We start from the raw sequence: 15,006 nt of genomic DNA, 5'->3' as shown, positions 1-15,006 counted from the left end.
ATATATATATGCACAATGGAATATTACTCAGCCATAAAAAAGAATGAAACAATGCCATTTGCAGCAACATGGATAGACCTAGAGATTGTCATGTTAAGTGAAGTAAGTCAGAAAGAGAAAGACAAATACCATATGATATCACTTATATGTGGAATCTTAAAAAATGATACAAATGAACTTGTTTACAAAACAGAAATAGACTCACAGATATAGAAAGAAAATTTATGGTTACCAACGGGGATGGGGTGGAAGGGGACAGGGAGAGATAAATTAGGAGTTTGGGATTAACATAAACACACTACTGTATATAAAATAGATAAACAACAAGTACCTACTGTATAGCACAGGGAGCTATATTCAATATCTTGTAATAATCTATAATGGAAAAGATTCTGAAAAAAGAATAGATATATATATATATGTGTATAACTGAATCACTTTGCTGTACACCTGAAACTAACACAACATTGTAAATCAACTATACTTCAATTTTTTAAAATGGTTAAAAAATAATAATAAATAATCACCTATTCCTTCACTCCCTCATTCAATGAACACCTTTTAAGCCAGCCACCATACTGTACAAGACATGATCCTAGCCTGACAGGACTTACAGTAGTGTGTGCAGCAACTGCTACATAGCAGGAGAGCTAAGAACGCAGGTTACTCCAGTACCAACTGCAAAGCATTAGGGGGACTCACAGAGGATCTGAATGCATCTGACTGGGAAGTGAGAAGGAGTTACTTGAGGTGGGCTATTGAAAGGTTGATGGCATTTCAACAGATGGAGATAGTATTCAACTGAGAAGGAATATGGGAATCATACAGAAGATTGAGGGACCTGGCAGGGGAAAAAACAGCAAAAACAGAGACCTATCTATCTGCAAGGGGACTGGTGGGAGACAAAAATGCAAAACTAAGTTGGCATCACATTGTGGAGGACCATGAATACCAGAATAAATATTATAAATATAACTAAGTAGACATTGGGGAGCCAGTGAAGAATTTGGAGTGGGGTGGGGGGTGCTGACATGGTAGGAGTTGAGCTTGGGGAATAAATCTGTCAGTGGTAGGTGAGAGAGATTGGAGGGGACAACTGGAGACAATCAGAGGGTTAGTCTACTCTCCTGGGGCGGGGAGTGTAGAACCGGCAGACAGTGTGAAAGGCGAGGAGCAGACATACATTACAACACACATCTGGAATTTCTGTAGTGAAATAAAACAATCCAAACACATATCACCAGATAAAAGACCACACTTATTTTAAATATATGCTGAGAACTAGGGAGTTAATGCAGCAGTTTTTAACCTCTGGAGACTTAGAATCAACTGAAAGTTTGGTCACCTCAATTTGCTCACCACAAACCATTGCCCTCAAAACTTGGGATTTGCTAAACATTTCAAACTCTGAGAAGCGGAGGGTTCAATAAAACCACATTGTGCCTGGCACATATTTCTCCTTTAAAACTGAGGAAATTTGATCTGCTTACTAATTCATTTAAATTTCATTCAAACTGGGATTTTGAAAAACCTCTCTATTGCCCAGAGAAATCTTAAGAGCTTATTTTTAAAGACTTTTTCCCTCCTTACAAAAAGGAAATAATAGTTTTCCAACTATCCCTGAACCCCAGAAGTTAGAGATTCATAATCCATGGGTTGGAATGGAATTTTTGGTAGGCAAAACAATAGACTAAAACCAGCATATTATGCCAAAACCCAGTGCATTGGATGGTTGAGGAGGAAAAGGATTTTGACCCTCTTGAACACTTTCTGAGCACGTTTTCTAGAAATGAAGCAGCAGGTGTGGGTACAGTGAACTGGGGAAGGAGTTTATTCTATTTTATGACTCATATCAGCCATATTGGTTTTCTCTTCACTGTCAAGAACATAAAAGAGAAATGGCAATTTTTTTTTTTATCTTAAAACAACAATTTATTATTGCTCATGAGTTTTTGGGCCAGCTGGGTGGTTTGGTCCTGGCTGGACATCTACAGTTGACCCTTCACTTTTGTTCATTAAATAAGTTTTTTAAGTGAAAATATAATACACACACAGAAAAGTGCACATACCGTGAGACTGCAGCCTGATAAATTTCCACAAGCTGATCACACCAGTGCAATGAGCACACAGATAAGCACACAGCGCCAGCACCCAAGACTCCCCTAGTGTCTCCTTTCAGGCATTTACCTTCCAAAAATAACCGCTGTTCTCAATCTGTCACCATAGCTTGGTTTGAGAAATGGCAATTTAAAAAAATAAACATGGGAAATATAGATCAATGGAACAGGATAGAAAGCCCAGAGATAAACCCATGCACATATGGTCACCGTATCTTTGATAAAGGAGGCAAGAATATACAGTGAAGAAAAGACAGCCTCTTCAATAAGTGGTGCTGGGAAAACTGGACAGCTACATATAAAAGAATGAAATTAGAACACTCCCTAACACCATACACAAAAATAAACTCAAAATGGATTAAAGACCTAAATGTAAGGCCAGACACTATCAAACTCTTAGAGGAAAACATAGGCAGAACACTCTATGACATAAACCACAGCAAGATCCTTTTTGACCCACCTCCTAGAGAAATGGAAATAAAAACACAAATAAACAAATGGGACCTAATGAAACTTAAAAGATTTTGCACAGCAAAGGAAACCATAAACAGGACGAAAAGACAACCCTCAGAATGGGAGAAAATAGTTGCAAATGAAGCAACTGACAAAGGATTAATCTCCAAAATTTACAAGCAGCTCATGCAGCTCAATATCAAAAAAACCCAATCCAAAAATGGGCAGAAGACCTAAACAGACATTTCTCCAAAGAAGATATACAGATTGCCAACAAACACATGAAAGAATGCTCAACATCATTAATCATTAGAGAAATGCAAATCAAAACTACAATGAGATATCATCTCACACCGGTCAGATGACCATCATCAAAAAATCTACAAACAATAAATGCTGGAGAGGGTGTGGAGAAAAGGGAACCCTCTTGCACTATTGGTGGGCATGTAAATTGATACAGCCACTATGGAGAACAGTATGGAGGTTCCTTAAAAAACTAAAAATAGAACTACCATACGACCCAGCAATCCCACTACTGGGCATATACCCTGAGAAAACCATAATTCAAAAAGAGTCATGTACCAAAATGTTCATTGCAGCTCTATTTACAATAGCCAGGACATGGAAGCAACCTAAGTGTCCATCGACAGATGAATGGATAAAGAAGATGTGGCACATATATACAATGGAATATTACTCAGCCATAAAAAGAAACGAAATTGAGTTATTTGTAGTGAGGTGGATGGACCTAGAGTCTGTCATACAGAGTGAAGTAAGTCAGAAAGAGAAAAACAAATACAGTATGCTAACACATATATATGGAATCTAAGAAAAAAAAAAAAAAAGGTCATGAAGAACCTAGGGGCAAGACGGGAATAAAGACACAGACCTACTAGAGAATGGACTTGAGGATATGGGGAGGGGGAAGGGTAAGCTGTGACAAAGTGAGAGAGTGGCCTGGACATATATACACTACCAAACGTAAAATAGATAGCTAGTGGGAAGCAGCCGCATAGCACAGGGAGATCAGCTCGGTGTTTTGTGACCACCTAGAGGGGTGAGATAGGGAGGGTAGGAGGGAGGGAGATGCAAGAGGGAAGAGATATGGGAACATATGTATATGTATAACTGATTCACTTTGTTATAAAGCAGAAACTAACACACCATTGTAAAGCAATTATACTCCAATAAAGATGTTAAAAATAAATAAATAAAAAACAAACATGGGGATGTATATATATGTATAGCTGATTCACTTTGTTATAAAGCAGAAACTAACACACTATTGTAAACCAATTATACCCCAATAAAAATTTTAAAAAATAAAATAAAATAAATAATCATGTTAAAAAGTAGAGCTAGAGGAACAATTCTCCTTTTGCCTTAAAGAAGACTCCTCTTCCTCCACCTCTTCCCACTCCGTGGCAGTGTTGAAGCAAAGCTCTTCTTCTAGTGACAGCCATCAAGAAGTCATATTTGTCATACGTAGAAGAGCTAATGACGTGTGGCTTTAGTACATCTCTGTTCAAGACCTGAGTTTAGAGAACTTAAAATAACTTAGCTCCTTTTAACCCAAATTGATTTTCCAACTTCAAGTTAAATTTTAAGGTAATGATGAGTTTTCTTTTGGTTTGGGTTTGTTTTCCCTTTGTTTCTTTCCTTTTGTGTGTGTGTCTGTTTATTATTGTTAATGTTACTTTGTGTGTATTTTTGTTTGTTTTTTGATATCACAACTGTTTTTCTTACTTTTCTATTAAAGACCTTAGAAAATGCCCCAGATGCTAAGGAATTTAATTTACATTTTATCTCAATCCAATTACTCCAGGATCTGAAAGGTCACTTGTACTGACTTTGTCTTAAATATATGTTGACCCACGTGAGAACAGTCTCCACACTTGATGTTACAGGACAAATAATATCTTTGGTTGTTATTAGTTTCTATGCACCATTTTCTGACTGCTGGCAATATGTACAGGAAAAATAAACAAATATGGTCATTTATAGCACTGATGATTTTTGAAAGATCAGGATAGACATAGTATTTTCTTTTCTTTTCTTTTTAACATTTAATACCCCCTTCACCCATTTCTCTCACCCCCACCCACCACCTCTGGCAACCACCAATCTGTTCCTTATATTTATGAGCTTGATTTTTTTTTGGATTCCACATATAAGGGAGATTATACGGCTTTGTCTTTCTCTGACTGATTTGTTCCACTTAGCATAATGCCCCCGAGGTCCATCCATATTGTCACAAATGGCAACACCATTTATTGAAGAGAATCTTTTCCCCATTGTATAACTTTGGCTCCTTTGTCATAAATTAATTGACCATATATGTTAAGGGTTTATTTCTAGGTTCTCTATTATGTTCCATTGATCTATTTGTCTGTTTTTATGCCAATACCATACTGTGTAATTACTATAGCTTTGTAAAATAGTTTGAAATCAGCAAGTAGGATGCCTCCAGCTTTGTTCTTCTTTCTCAAGGTTGTTTTTGCTATCCAGGATCTTTTGTGGTTTTCAGATTATTTGTTCTATTTCTGTGAAGGATGTCATTGGAATTTTGATAGGAATTGCATTGAATCTGTAGGATGCTTTAGGTAGTATGTAAATTGTAACACTATTAATTCTTCCAGTTGATGAGCACAGAATATCCTTCCATTTATTTGTCTCCAAATTTTTTTATTAATGTCTTGCAATTTTTAGTATACAGATGTTTCACCTCCCTGGTTAAATCTATTGCTCGGCATTTTATTCTTTTTAATGCAATTGTATATGGGATTGTTTTCTTAATTTCTCATTCTGATAGTTTGTTATTAGCATACAGAATGGCAACAGATCTCTGTGTATTGATTTTTTATCTGGCAACTTTACTGAATTCAATTATTCTAAGAGTTTTCTGATGGAGTCTTTAGGGCTTTCTATATATATCATGTATCAAAATCATAATATCATTTCGATATTTTAAAGCATCTGGTTCTTTTAGGAAGAAATGGAGACTTTAATGTCTAGAGATACTAATCTGTGAAAGCTGGGATTTGACTGAAGCACATGAAACTGAAGTCTTTAATACATGTTGAAATGAGCACTAGTCTCATTCAGCACCTCGTCAAAAAAACTAGAAGTCCACATTATACATTTTTGAAATCCACTGATATTGTTTTCTACACATAACCTCTTTACTAGGTCTTTTTCATTTTTTTAAAGTAGTCTACTTAAAAATTATATCTACAGGGAAACTGCATCTTAGCATATGGTTGTTTCAATCTGAAAACCCTCATGAATGTTTTCAAGAAAATTGCCATCCTGGATAACTCCACTAACCTTCCAACTTTGCAGGAATCCTGAATCCTAAACTAGTAGAATTGGCAATAAAAGAGAAAGAGCTATACTGTAAATCTGCTATTTGTGCTTCAGGGCCCCTAAAATCACACTAACTAACTTTTTTCATCTTTTTTTAAAACTACATATTTAAAACTAGAATCTCAACCTGATTTCTCCAAGACTCATCATTCTTGAACTTAAAACTGGAGCACAGACACAGGAAAGTTATTTAATTCCATCATCATGTATTTAACACCTATATCTTGCAGGATATTGTGGAAATTCAAAGAAAACTAGCAGGAATCTGGCCTCTGAGAGCTTACAGCCTAATAAGAAAGTCAGATGTGTAAATAAGAGTAAATTTGCAGTCACACGCGGCACAATGTTATAGTGGAGGTCACTCACAGGAAATGGCAGTAGCAGGAGGACCTGGTCCCTGGAACTCCATTTGGGGGGTTGAGAAAATGATTTCAAAAGCTAAGGTACAGGGACTTCCCTGGTGGCACAGTGGTTGAGAATCTGCCTGCCAAGGCAGGGGACACGGGTTTGAGCTCTGGTCAGGGAAGATCCCACATGCCGCGGAGCAACTAAACCCGTGCGCCACAACTATTGAGCCTGCGCTCTAGAGCCCGCGAGCCACAACTACTGAAGCGGGCACACCCAGAGCCCAAGCTCTGCAACAAGAGAAGCCACCGCAATTAGAAGCCCGCGCACCGCCCCCGCTCGCGGCAACTAGAGAAAATCCGCGCACAGCAACTAAGACCCAACAACGAAGACCCAATGCAGCCAAAATTAAATACATAAATAAATAAATTTATTAAAAAAAAAAAAAAACTAACGTACAAGTGTAAGTTTTAGAATCCCACTTTACAAATTGGCTTATTATTTTAAAATGGCATTCGATAATGATGTTTCTGTAAACTAATTGAGAGAACTGATTCAGATTAAAGCAACAAATTTTGTATGGAGCTTCCATTATGAGCAAGATTATGCACTAGATACAAAGGGTTACGAAGTTTGATAAGATGGTTTCTGACCTAGAGGAGTAATAAGTTATTTATACCAATATCTCTATAGTACAAGACATATTTAAAATCCTATAAGAATATAAAAAGCATATGCATAGCCACTAACCCAGCAAGGAATTTCATTATAATTATTATGATATAATAATTATATATAATTATATAATACTTACATAATATATAAGTATTATAATTATTAGTACAATAATTATCAGATTAGGGCATTTATTAATAACATTATTTTAAGTATTCAGTAGAATTAATGCTCTGAAAGTATTGATATTAGGTTTGTGGAGTTGGGTCTCCATGTTTGCTTGAAGCAAATTCTGCTCATTTAAACCTAAAAGCGTTTTTTGTTCTCACTATCACCTGAGCTACTTCTGCACCAATGACTAACTATTCAAATTCTGGGAACAGTAGATATAGACATTGCTGGAGAACTATGTATACAGTCGACAGAAACAGCCTCAGCAGATAGGTGTGCTTATAGCTTTTTTTATCCCAGATACTTATTCTAGGTTTAAGATTTCTCCGAGTACCAAAATTTATCAGCCCCCCGTAAAGAGAATACGCCATAGAGAAGATACTCAAAATGAAAATAATTTTTATTAACATTTTTTGCATTTCAGCCGACCCCAACTTGTGAAATTTAAGACTTACCATATCAGCAATGCCAATATAAACTTCATAACCCTGAAATTAGTTTCTAAATAGTGCAAAAATGTGTTAATATGCACAATTTGTGAAATTTGTAAAAGAACAAGTAAACAGAAAATGAATTTCACAATCAGGGTCATTGTGCACATGGATTAGGCAATGAAACATTCTGGAGCACCATTTTATAACTGTTCCAAATGAGACTATGGAGACCCATAGCCTATAAAACAACAAAATCCAAACAAAAAACACCATTAAGATAGCTGTGAATGCCTTTAAATAATAATTTTTTAATTATATAAAAGTATTAAATAAACCCAGTATTTTATTATTACGCACATTGTTAAGATTCTCTAAATTTTTGCAAGCTGATTTTAACTGAGCTATCTGCAAAATTTAGCTTAGCTAATCATTTAAATTTCTGTCCAGAAATGCCTATCACCCCTAATAATCAAAGCAAAAATATGCTAGTTACTCACTGAAAGTCCTTTTGGAAACAAATGTGTCAGGTCTTATTCAATAATTGTATAACACATTTCGGCACTTCGAAAAGTAATACCTAGGATTATTATACAGCATGGTGATTTAATCACAGTTTGTTCTTTATATGGATTTTTCCTCCCAACTATACCTTCAGTTTATATCCTACTTTTCCATTATCTCACAGCACAAAGTGCTCCCTAAATGACAGTTGATAAATAAGTTATTAGTATTGTTTTAAAATAAATTTATTTTTCTTTCATTATGGAATGCTCTTCTTCTTTAGAGAGCTACCTTGAGGATTTTTTTTTTTCATTTAGCTTTACAAACGTCCTCACATAAGAAAATTAAGCCCTATTGTTTTTATAAATGGTCACCCAGCATCACTTCCGAATTATTTTCTTGTGTATTAAAGAATAACCCAGATAGCAGTACTAAATGGCATAGTCATGACTTGCCTTTATTTTAGAAAATATTGGCCACCAATGAATACTGTAGCTTGGCAGATATCTACCTGCTCATCTCAGACAATAAGTTTGAAATTGCACAAATAACAATACACATCATTACAGCTAATTGGTTCCAAAACTGAAACTCCCACGGTGAATGACATTATCTGCTACATTTTTTTAACCTACACACTACCATAAAAAATAAAGTATGAGAAGTTTTTATAAATAAATCTATCTATACATAGATTTATTTCAATATTAAATATATTTTACATTATCTGAGCTTCTGCTGCAAAGATGCAAGACAGGGCCAAAACTAGGTTGGGACAAGTGAGGCACTTATCTCAGGCTCAAAATTTTAGAAGGTACCAAATAATTCAGTAATTAAAATATTTCGTTTTTTAACATAATATTTTTAAAATAAAAATTAGGACAAAAAATATCAAAAATTGAAATAAAAATTGAAAGAGATCTACATTATCATGTTGGTAGACTATCATCTATTTGACAACAAGGTGAAAATAATAAGTGGGGAAGGAGAGAATCTTGCTGTTTTCCTCTTTGATTAAGGAAAAAAAATGGCTCTCAACTTGATATCTCCAGCTCACAGCATCATTAGATTAGCAGTATTTTAGTCAAAATGATAATTTTAGTGGCTAGAAACCATTATTTCCTATCACCTATACTTACTGTATATGACAAGTGTCATTATATTAACTATGACTCTGCTTAAAATATTATACCACCTGCAAAGCTGAATGGAAGTTGACAAAGAAATAATCCATAATTTCAATTTGCTATGTTCGTGGCATATTTCCATAATCCAGTCTTAAATTGCTTGCTTTTCAGTCTATTATGTAAACACAGCATGCTCTCAGCCACATAAGAGATTCTCTTTTAGTATTTTAAAATTGGGCGATTTTCATAGACTATAAAAAAAAAAGGAATAGATCATTGTATGGATATTTCCTTTTAGGTTTACATAACACAGGAATAATTAATTTCATTTATTTACTGACACACTTGATTTCATTCTATATAGTTCTATATAGAAATATCGCCAAGTTTCTTTGCTCCCCTACGTAGCAAAACTCCTTGGGAGCTGAATATACTCAATGTCATTGCCTCAGATTTCTCCCTTCCCATTCCCTCTCTTCTTAGACTCTTTATTACAAAATAACTTCAGATTTATAGAAAATTTTCAAGAACGGAGCAAAGAACATTCATATACCCTTTACCCAGATGCACCAATTATTGTATTTTGCCCAATTTGCCTTCCTGCTACTTTCTTTGTAACCACTTGAGAATTTGTTGTACACATCATGCCCCTTTATCCCTAAATATTTCAGCATGTATTTTCTAAGAACAAGGGATTCTTTCGTGTAACCACAGTTCAGCTATCAAATTCAAGACATTTATAGATAGGATATTATTATCTCATACACAAGTCCATACCCAAATTTTACAAATTGTCCTAATAATGTCATTTATGGAAATTTTTTTCTGATCCAGGATCCAGTTTGGAGCCGTGCATTGCATTTAGCGCACTATATCTGGTATCCATTATTATGAAACAATACCTGAGATTCTCTTTGTCTTTTATGACATTGACTTTTTTTAAGAGTACAGGCCGACTGTTTACTTATAGAGCATGCTTCAGCTTGGGTTTTTCTAATGTTTTCTCTTTGGGGGGATGGGATGTGCATTTGGGGCAGGAACACTGAATAGGTGATGTTGTGTCCTCAGTGAATTACATCAGGAAGAGTAAGATGTCAGCTTTTCCTATGACCGGTGATGTTAACTTTGAATAGTTAGTGAAGATGGTGCCCCCTCTACATTTGTCCACTAAAAAGCTATCCATTTTTTCTTTTCCAATTAATAAGTTATCTGTGAAGAGATACTTTGATGCTATGTAATTATCCTGTTGCTTTTTAAGCTTTCACTTACCAATTTTGTTGTCCATTAATGATCTTGGCCTGAATCAGTTATTACTATAAAGGTTGCAAAATGGTAACTAACTCTTATTATTTCTTCTACCTTATTGGTCAGCACTCGCTGCAAGGAAGAGCTTTCCCTTCTCCTTATTTATTTACTCGCTTGCTTACTCACTAACAGTATGGACTGCTGGAGTGTTCTTTCAGTCAGTGGTTTATAATCCACTCTTCTAGTATTCATGTTGAGTTTCAAATGTTCCCATATTTGTTCAGAGGGGCCCCCTTCACATTGTCTCCTCTGTCATTTTTCTATGAGCCCATCATTTTTCGAGCTCTCCCTTATTTTCTGGCATTACAAGAAGTTACAGTTCATCTTGATTCTGCCTGCCCCAGTCCTAGACTTGGCCATTTCACCAAGGTTATCTGGTTCATTTTAGTGATAAATTGTGTTTAAATAACAAAATTGGAGTGCTAGATGTGCCTGTAGCTACTGGGTGTTGTTGCTTCTAAGCATACAATAAAATGTGCTCTTTTAAGGGCATAGTTCAATGAATTTTGACAGATGTATACACCCATGGTCAATTCTCAGTCTTCATTGTACTTGATCTATTAGCAGCATTTGAAACTGAGGATCAAATATTGCCTCCTTGCAATATCGTCTTCACTAGGCTTCCAGGAAATGATACTCTTGGTTTTCGTCCATCCCCGCAGGATAACTTCTTCTCAATCTCCTTTGGTTCTCTCTACTCTTCTACACACCCTTTTAAGTTGAAGTACTCCAGAACTCAGATTCTGATGCTTTTCTCATCTATAGTTACACTCACTCCCTAGGTTAATCTCATCTGACAACTCCCAAATTTGTATCTCAAACCCAGTCTTCTCCCCCAAGCCCTGGATTTTTATATCCACTTATTTCTACTTGACATCTTCACCTGAATCTCCAATTGACATCCAAATGCAACATGTACAAAACTGAAATCCACCCCACACCTGCTCCACCCGTAGCCTTCCCCATCTCAGGTGATGGCAGCTCCATTCCCCCAGTTATTTAGGCCAAAAACTTGAAGGCACTCAAAGTATATTCAGAATCCCTCCACTTCTACTCTCCACTGTTCCCCCCATGATCTAACCAGCCGTCATTTCTTGCCTGGATTATTCCAATAGCTTCATAACGGATCTCACTGCATCAAAGCTTGCTGCTACAATCTCTTCTCAACACAGAAACCACAGTGACCCTTTTTAAATGTGAAGTGTTTCCATATTACTCTTCCTCTCAAAACTTTGTGGTGGTTTCACATTTCACTGACAGTAGAGCCCAAGCCATCACAATAGCTTTCAGGGCATAATTCTCACACACACACCCACTTTGCTCTATGACCACATCTCTCACTCCTTCCTTTTTCTCTTCTCCCCGTCCACACTGAACTGCTGCTCACTCCACATGCCAGCAAACCAAGCACGTTCCCACTCTAGGGTTATTCGAGCTGGTCCCTCTGTAAGGAAGCCATTTCCCCAGATATCTGCTTGGCCAGCTCCTTCATCTCCTTCAATTTTGATCAAATCGTAGCCTCTAATGAGGCCAACCCTGACTACCCTAACACAGAACCCTGGATCCCTCATTCCCTGCGTTTCTTCCTTCACCCTTTGCACATACCAGCTTCTAATACATTTTTATACATTACTTCTTTTTTTTGTTTATTGTTTATTGTCTATCTCTCTATGTTAGAATGCAAGCTTCTTGAGGACAGCGATCTTTGTTTTGCTCACTGGAGGATCTAGAACTGAGGGATCTCACCAAGCATCTAGAACAGTGCCTGTTCCTTAGTAGCACTCAAAACTTTTTTTTTTTTTGGCCATGCCAAGCAGCTTGCAGGATCTTAGTTCCCCAACCAGGGTTTGAACCCGGGCCCCAGCAGTGAGAGTGCCGAGTCCTAACCACTGGACCACCAGGGAATTCCCTCAAAACATTTTTTTTTTTTTTTTTTTGGCTGCGTTGTGTCTTCATTGCTGTGCACGGGCTTTCTCTAGTTGCAGCGAGCGGGGGCTACTCTTCGTTGTGCACGGGCTTCTCATTGCGGTGGCTTCTCTTGTTGCGGAGCACGGGCTCTAGGCATGTGGGCTTCAGTAGTTGTGGCTCAGGGGCTCTAGAACACAGGCTCAGTAGTTGTGGCGCACGGGCTTAGTTGCTCCGCAGCCTGTGGGATCTTCCTGGACCAGGGATCAAACCCGTGTCCCCTGCATTGGCAGGCAGATTCTTAACCACTGCACCACCAGGGATGTCCCCCCTCAAATCATTTTTTTAATGAATGAACCACTTTATCCTGTACCTTAACTTGATAAACAAAGAGAAATGAGTGAGAATCCATCAGTAGAATTGAGTCTATATATGCCATTTTTAATATTGATGTGAGCTTAAGCACCCAACTTCAGTTTACGCCTCTTATCTCCTTATGTTTTTGTTTACATCTCCCCACACATGAAATCTAGAACCATTTTAAAATAAAAAGAATTTTAATCAGGTGGCATTTTCAGAAAGTAGTAGGTGTTGTCTGCCCTGAATTAAGTCCTTGCATGCATAATTAATCCAAGTAACGAACTGAGTTTGGTCATTCCCTGCCCTTGGGGAGTGCCACATTGCTAAGGAGACCCTTGCCCATTGATTCCTGGGCTTCTAATATCCACTGTGATTTTGAGTTCTATAAAGGAAAAGGGGACATGGGAGGAGGCACGAGAGAAGCCAAAATTTCTTTGTATATGAACTGTACGTTTTCCTGCTAGGACTGTTCAGTTGACTCCAGATCTAAAATTGGCAGCAGACGTCACTTATGTGGCTGAGTGATTCATAGAATTTCAGCTGAGATAAGACATACCTTGACAGGCATTCAAATAATGTGCTTGGGGTATTTCTGGACAATCAACAGTCAAGTTTTAAAAGGCACATGTGACAGGAGTATTAAAATACCTGTACTGACAGGATCAGATTTTTATGGCCACCAGTAAAAGAGAATATACTCCATCAGGAAATAAACACCCACTCTGCTTCATGTCATGGCAATCTAGGTCACTCTTGCGCTGAGATTTTTAATTCTTTTACCGCTGATGTTCCTGGGACATTAGGAAACATCTCCTCATATCTAAGCTAGTGTATTCTCAACTCTTCTAATTCAGGTGAAGGATCTCATCAGACTAGAGAGAGGATAGGATGAGAACCTGTTCTAAATTTTGGAACCTCAGCTCCAGTATAGCAGAAAAAAAACCATAACTGTTCCTTAAATGCATGCAGAAGTATGTGAATTCACTCACTAAGTTTACCAGCATCGTTAATAAGAAAATGAAGTTTTTAATTCATGTATTTCATGTCTTCCAAAATTAGTCAGAAATATCTCATTTTAATGAATGTAACATATAAGAAATATCATTTTTTCTAGAAAAATTTCAAATGCAGAGTTAAATGGTCTGTATTAAGAAAGCACTGGGCTTCCCTGGTGGCGCAGTGGTTGAGAGTCTGCCTGCCAATGCAGGGGACACGGGTTCGAGCCCTGGTCTGGGAAGATCCCACATGCCGTGGAGCAACTGGGCCCGTGAGCCACAATTACTGAGCCTGCGCGTCTGGAGCCTGTGCTCCGCAACAAGAGAGGCCGCGATAGTGAGAGGCCCGCGCACCGCGATGAAGAGTGGCCCCCACTTGCCACAACTAGAGAAAGCCCTTGCACAGAAACGAAGACCCAACACAGCCATAAATAAATAAATAAATAAATAAATAAATAAATAAATAAATAAATAAAAAGACTTTAAAAAAAAAAAAAAGAAAGCACTGAGAGCATCTCTTAGATTTCTCTCCTTTATATAGTACATTGTATTTTTACATAGTGGAGAAAAATAGGGCTTTTTAAATATATAACTTCTGAATTTGATTACTTTCCACAGATACAACATACTCAGGGGAAATTGGCACCAAGAAAAAGGTGAAAAGACTGTTAAGCTTTCAAAGATACTTCCATGCATCAAGGCTGCTTCGTGGAATTATACCGCAAGCCCCGCTCCACCTGCTGGATGAAGACTACCTTGGACAAGCAAGGGTGAGCTAGTTACCCCTCTGTCGCCTCACACCAGGCCAGTGGCTGAGAGCATGTGCTCCCCCCTACTCCCCATCCCTCCCACCCCCACCCCCCAATAGCACCTGGTTTGAGTCTTTACTTCTGTCACTGAAGAGCTCCGTGCCTCTGGACAGTTATTCAACACATCTGGACTTTTTCCTTAAATATAAAGTGAAGTAATAGAAACGCTCACCTCATAGGGGTGGTACAAGGATTAAACAAGGTAAAGCATGTTTTCATGCTTAATATACTCATGCTTAGCATAGGCTAGCTATTTTCATTTTTATAAATGTGCAAAACACATTTGCACAACACTAAATAAAATGAAGTTTTGGACTGGCCGATTACCAGTGAAGGAATAAATTTTTTAACCCGTTGAATTATCTCACCATAATAGCTACCCTGAAATTAACCCAGTAATTACCAACTCTTAATTCCACTTTAGGCTATCAATACAGTGCACT

General features: G+C 37.3%; 1 protein-coding gene across 6 annotated transcripts in view; it reads left to right on the top strand.

The window, feature by feature from the left end:
• The window catches only part of PDE7B (phosphodiesterase 7B), a 350,275-nt gene that overhangs the window by 290,244 nt on the left and 45,025 nt on the right, over nucleotides 1-15,006 (top strand). For all 6 annotated transcript variants that reach the window (XM_061206877.1, XM_061206878.1, XM_061206879.1 and 3 more), the window contains one exon: nucleotides 14,373-14,524. In XM_061206877.1, the coding sequence (XP_061062860.1) occupies nucleotides 14,373-14,524 (152 nt within the window). The remainder of the gene's footprint in view (nucleotides 1-14,372; nucleotides 14,525-15,006) is intronic.

Source organism: Eubalaena glacialis, chromosome 12, assembly GCF_028564815.1.
Source record: "Eubalaena glacialis isolate mEubGla1 chromosome 12, mEubGla1.1.hap2.+ XY, whole genome shotgun sequence".
In the NCBI taxonomy this organism is placed as follows: Eukaryota; Metazoa; Chordata; class Mammalia; order Artiodactyla; family Balaenidae; genus Eubalaena; species Eubalaena glacialis.
This window is presented reverse-complemented; position numbering and strand designations above follow the sequence as displayed.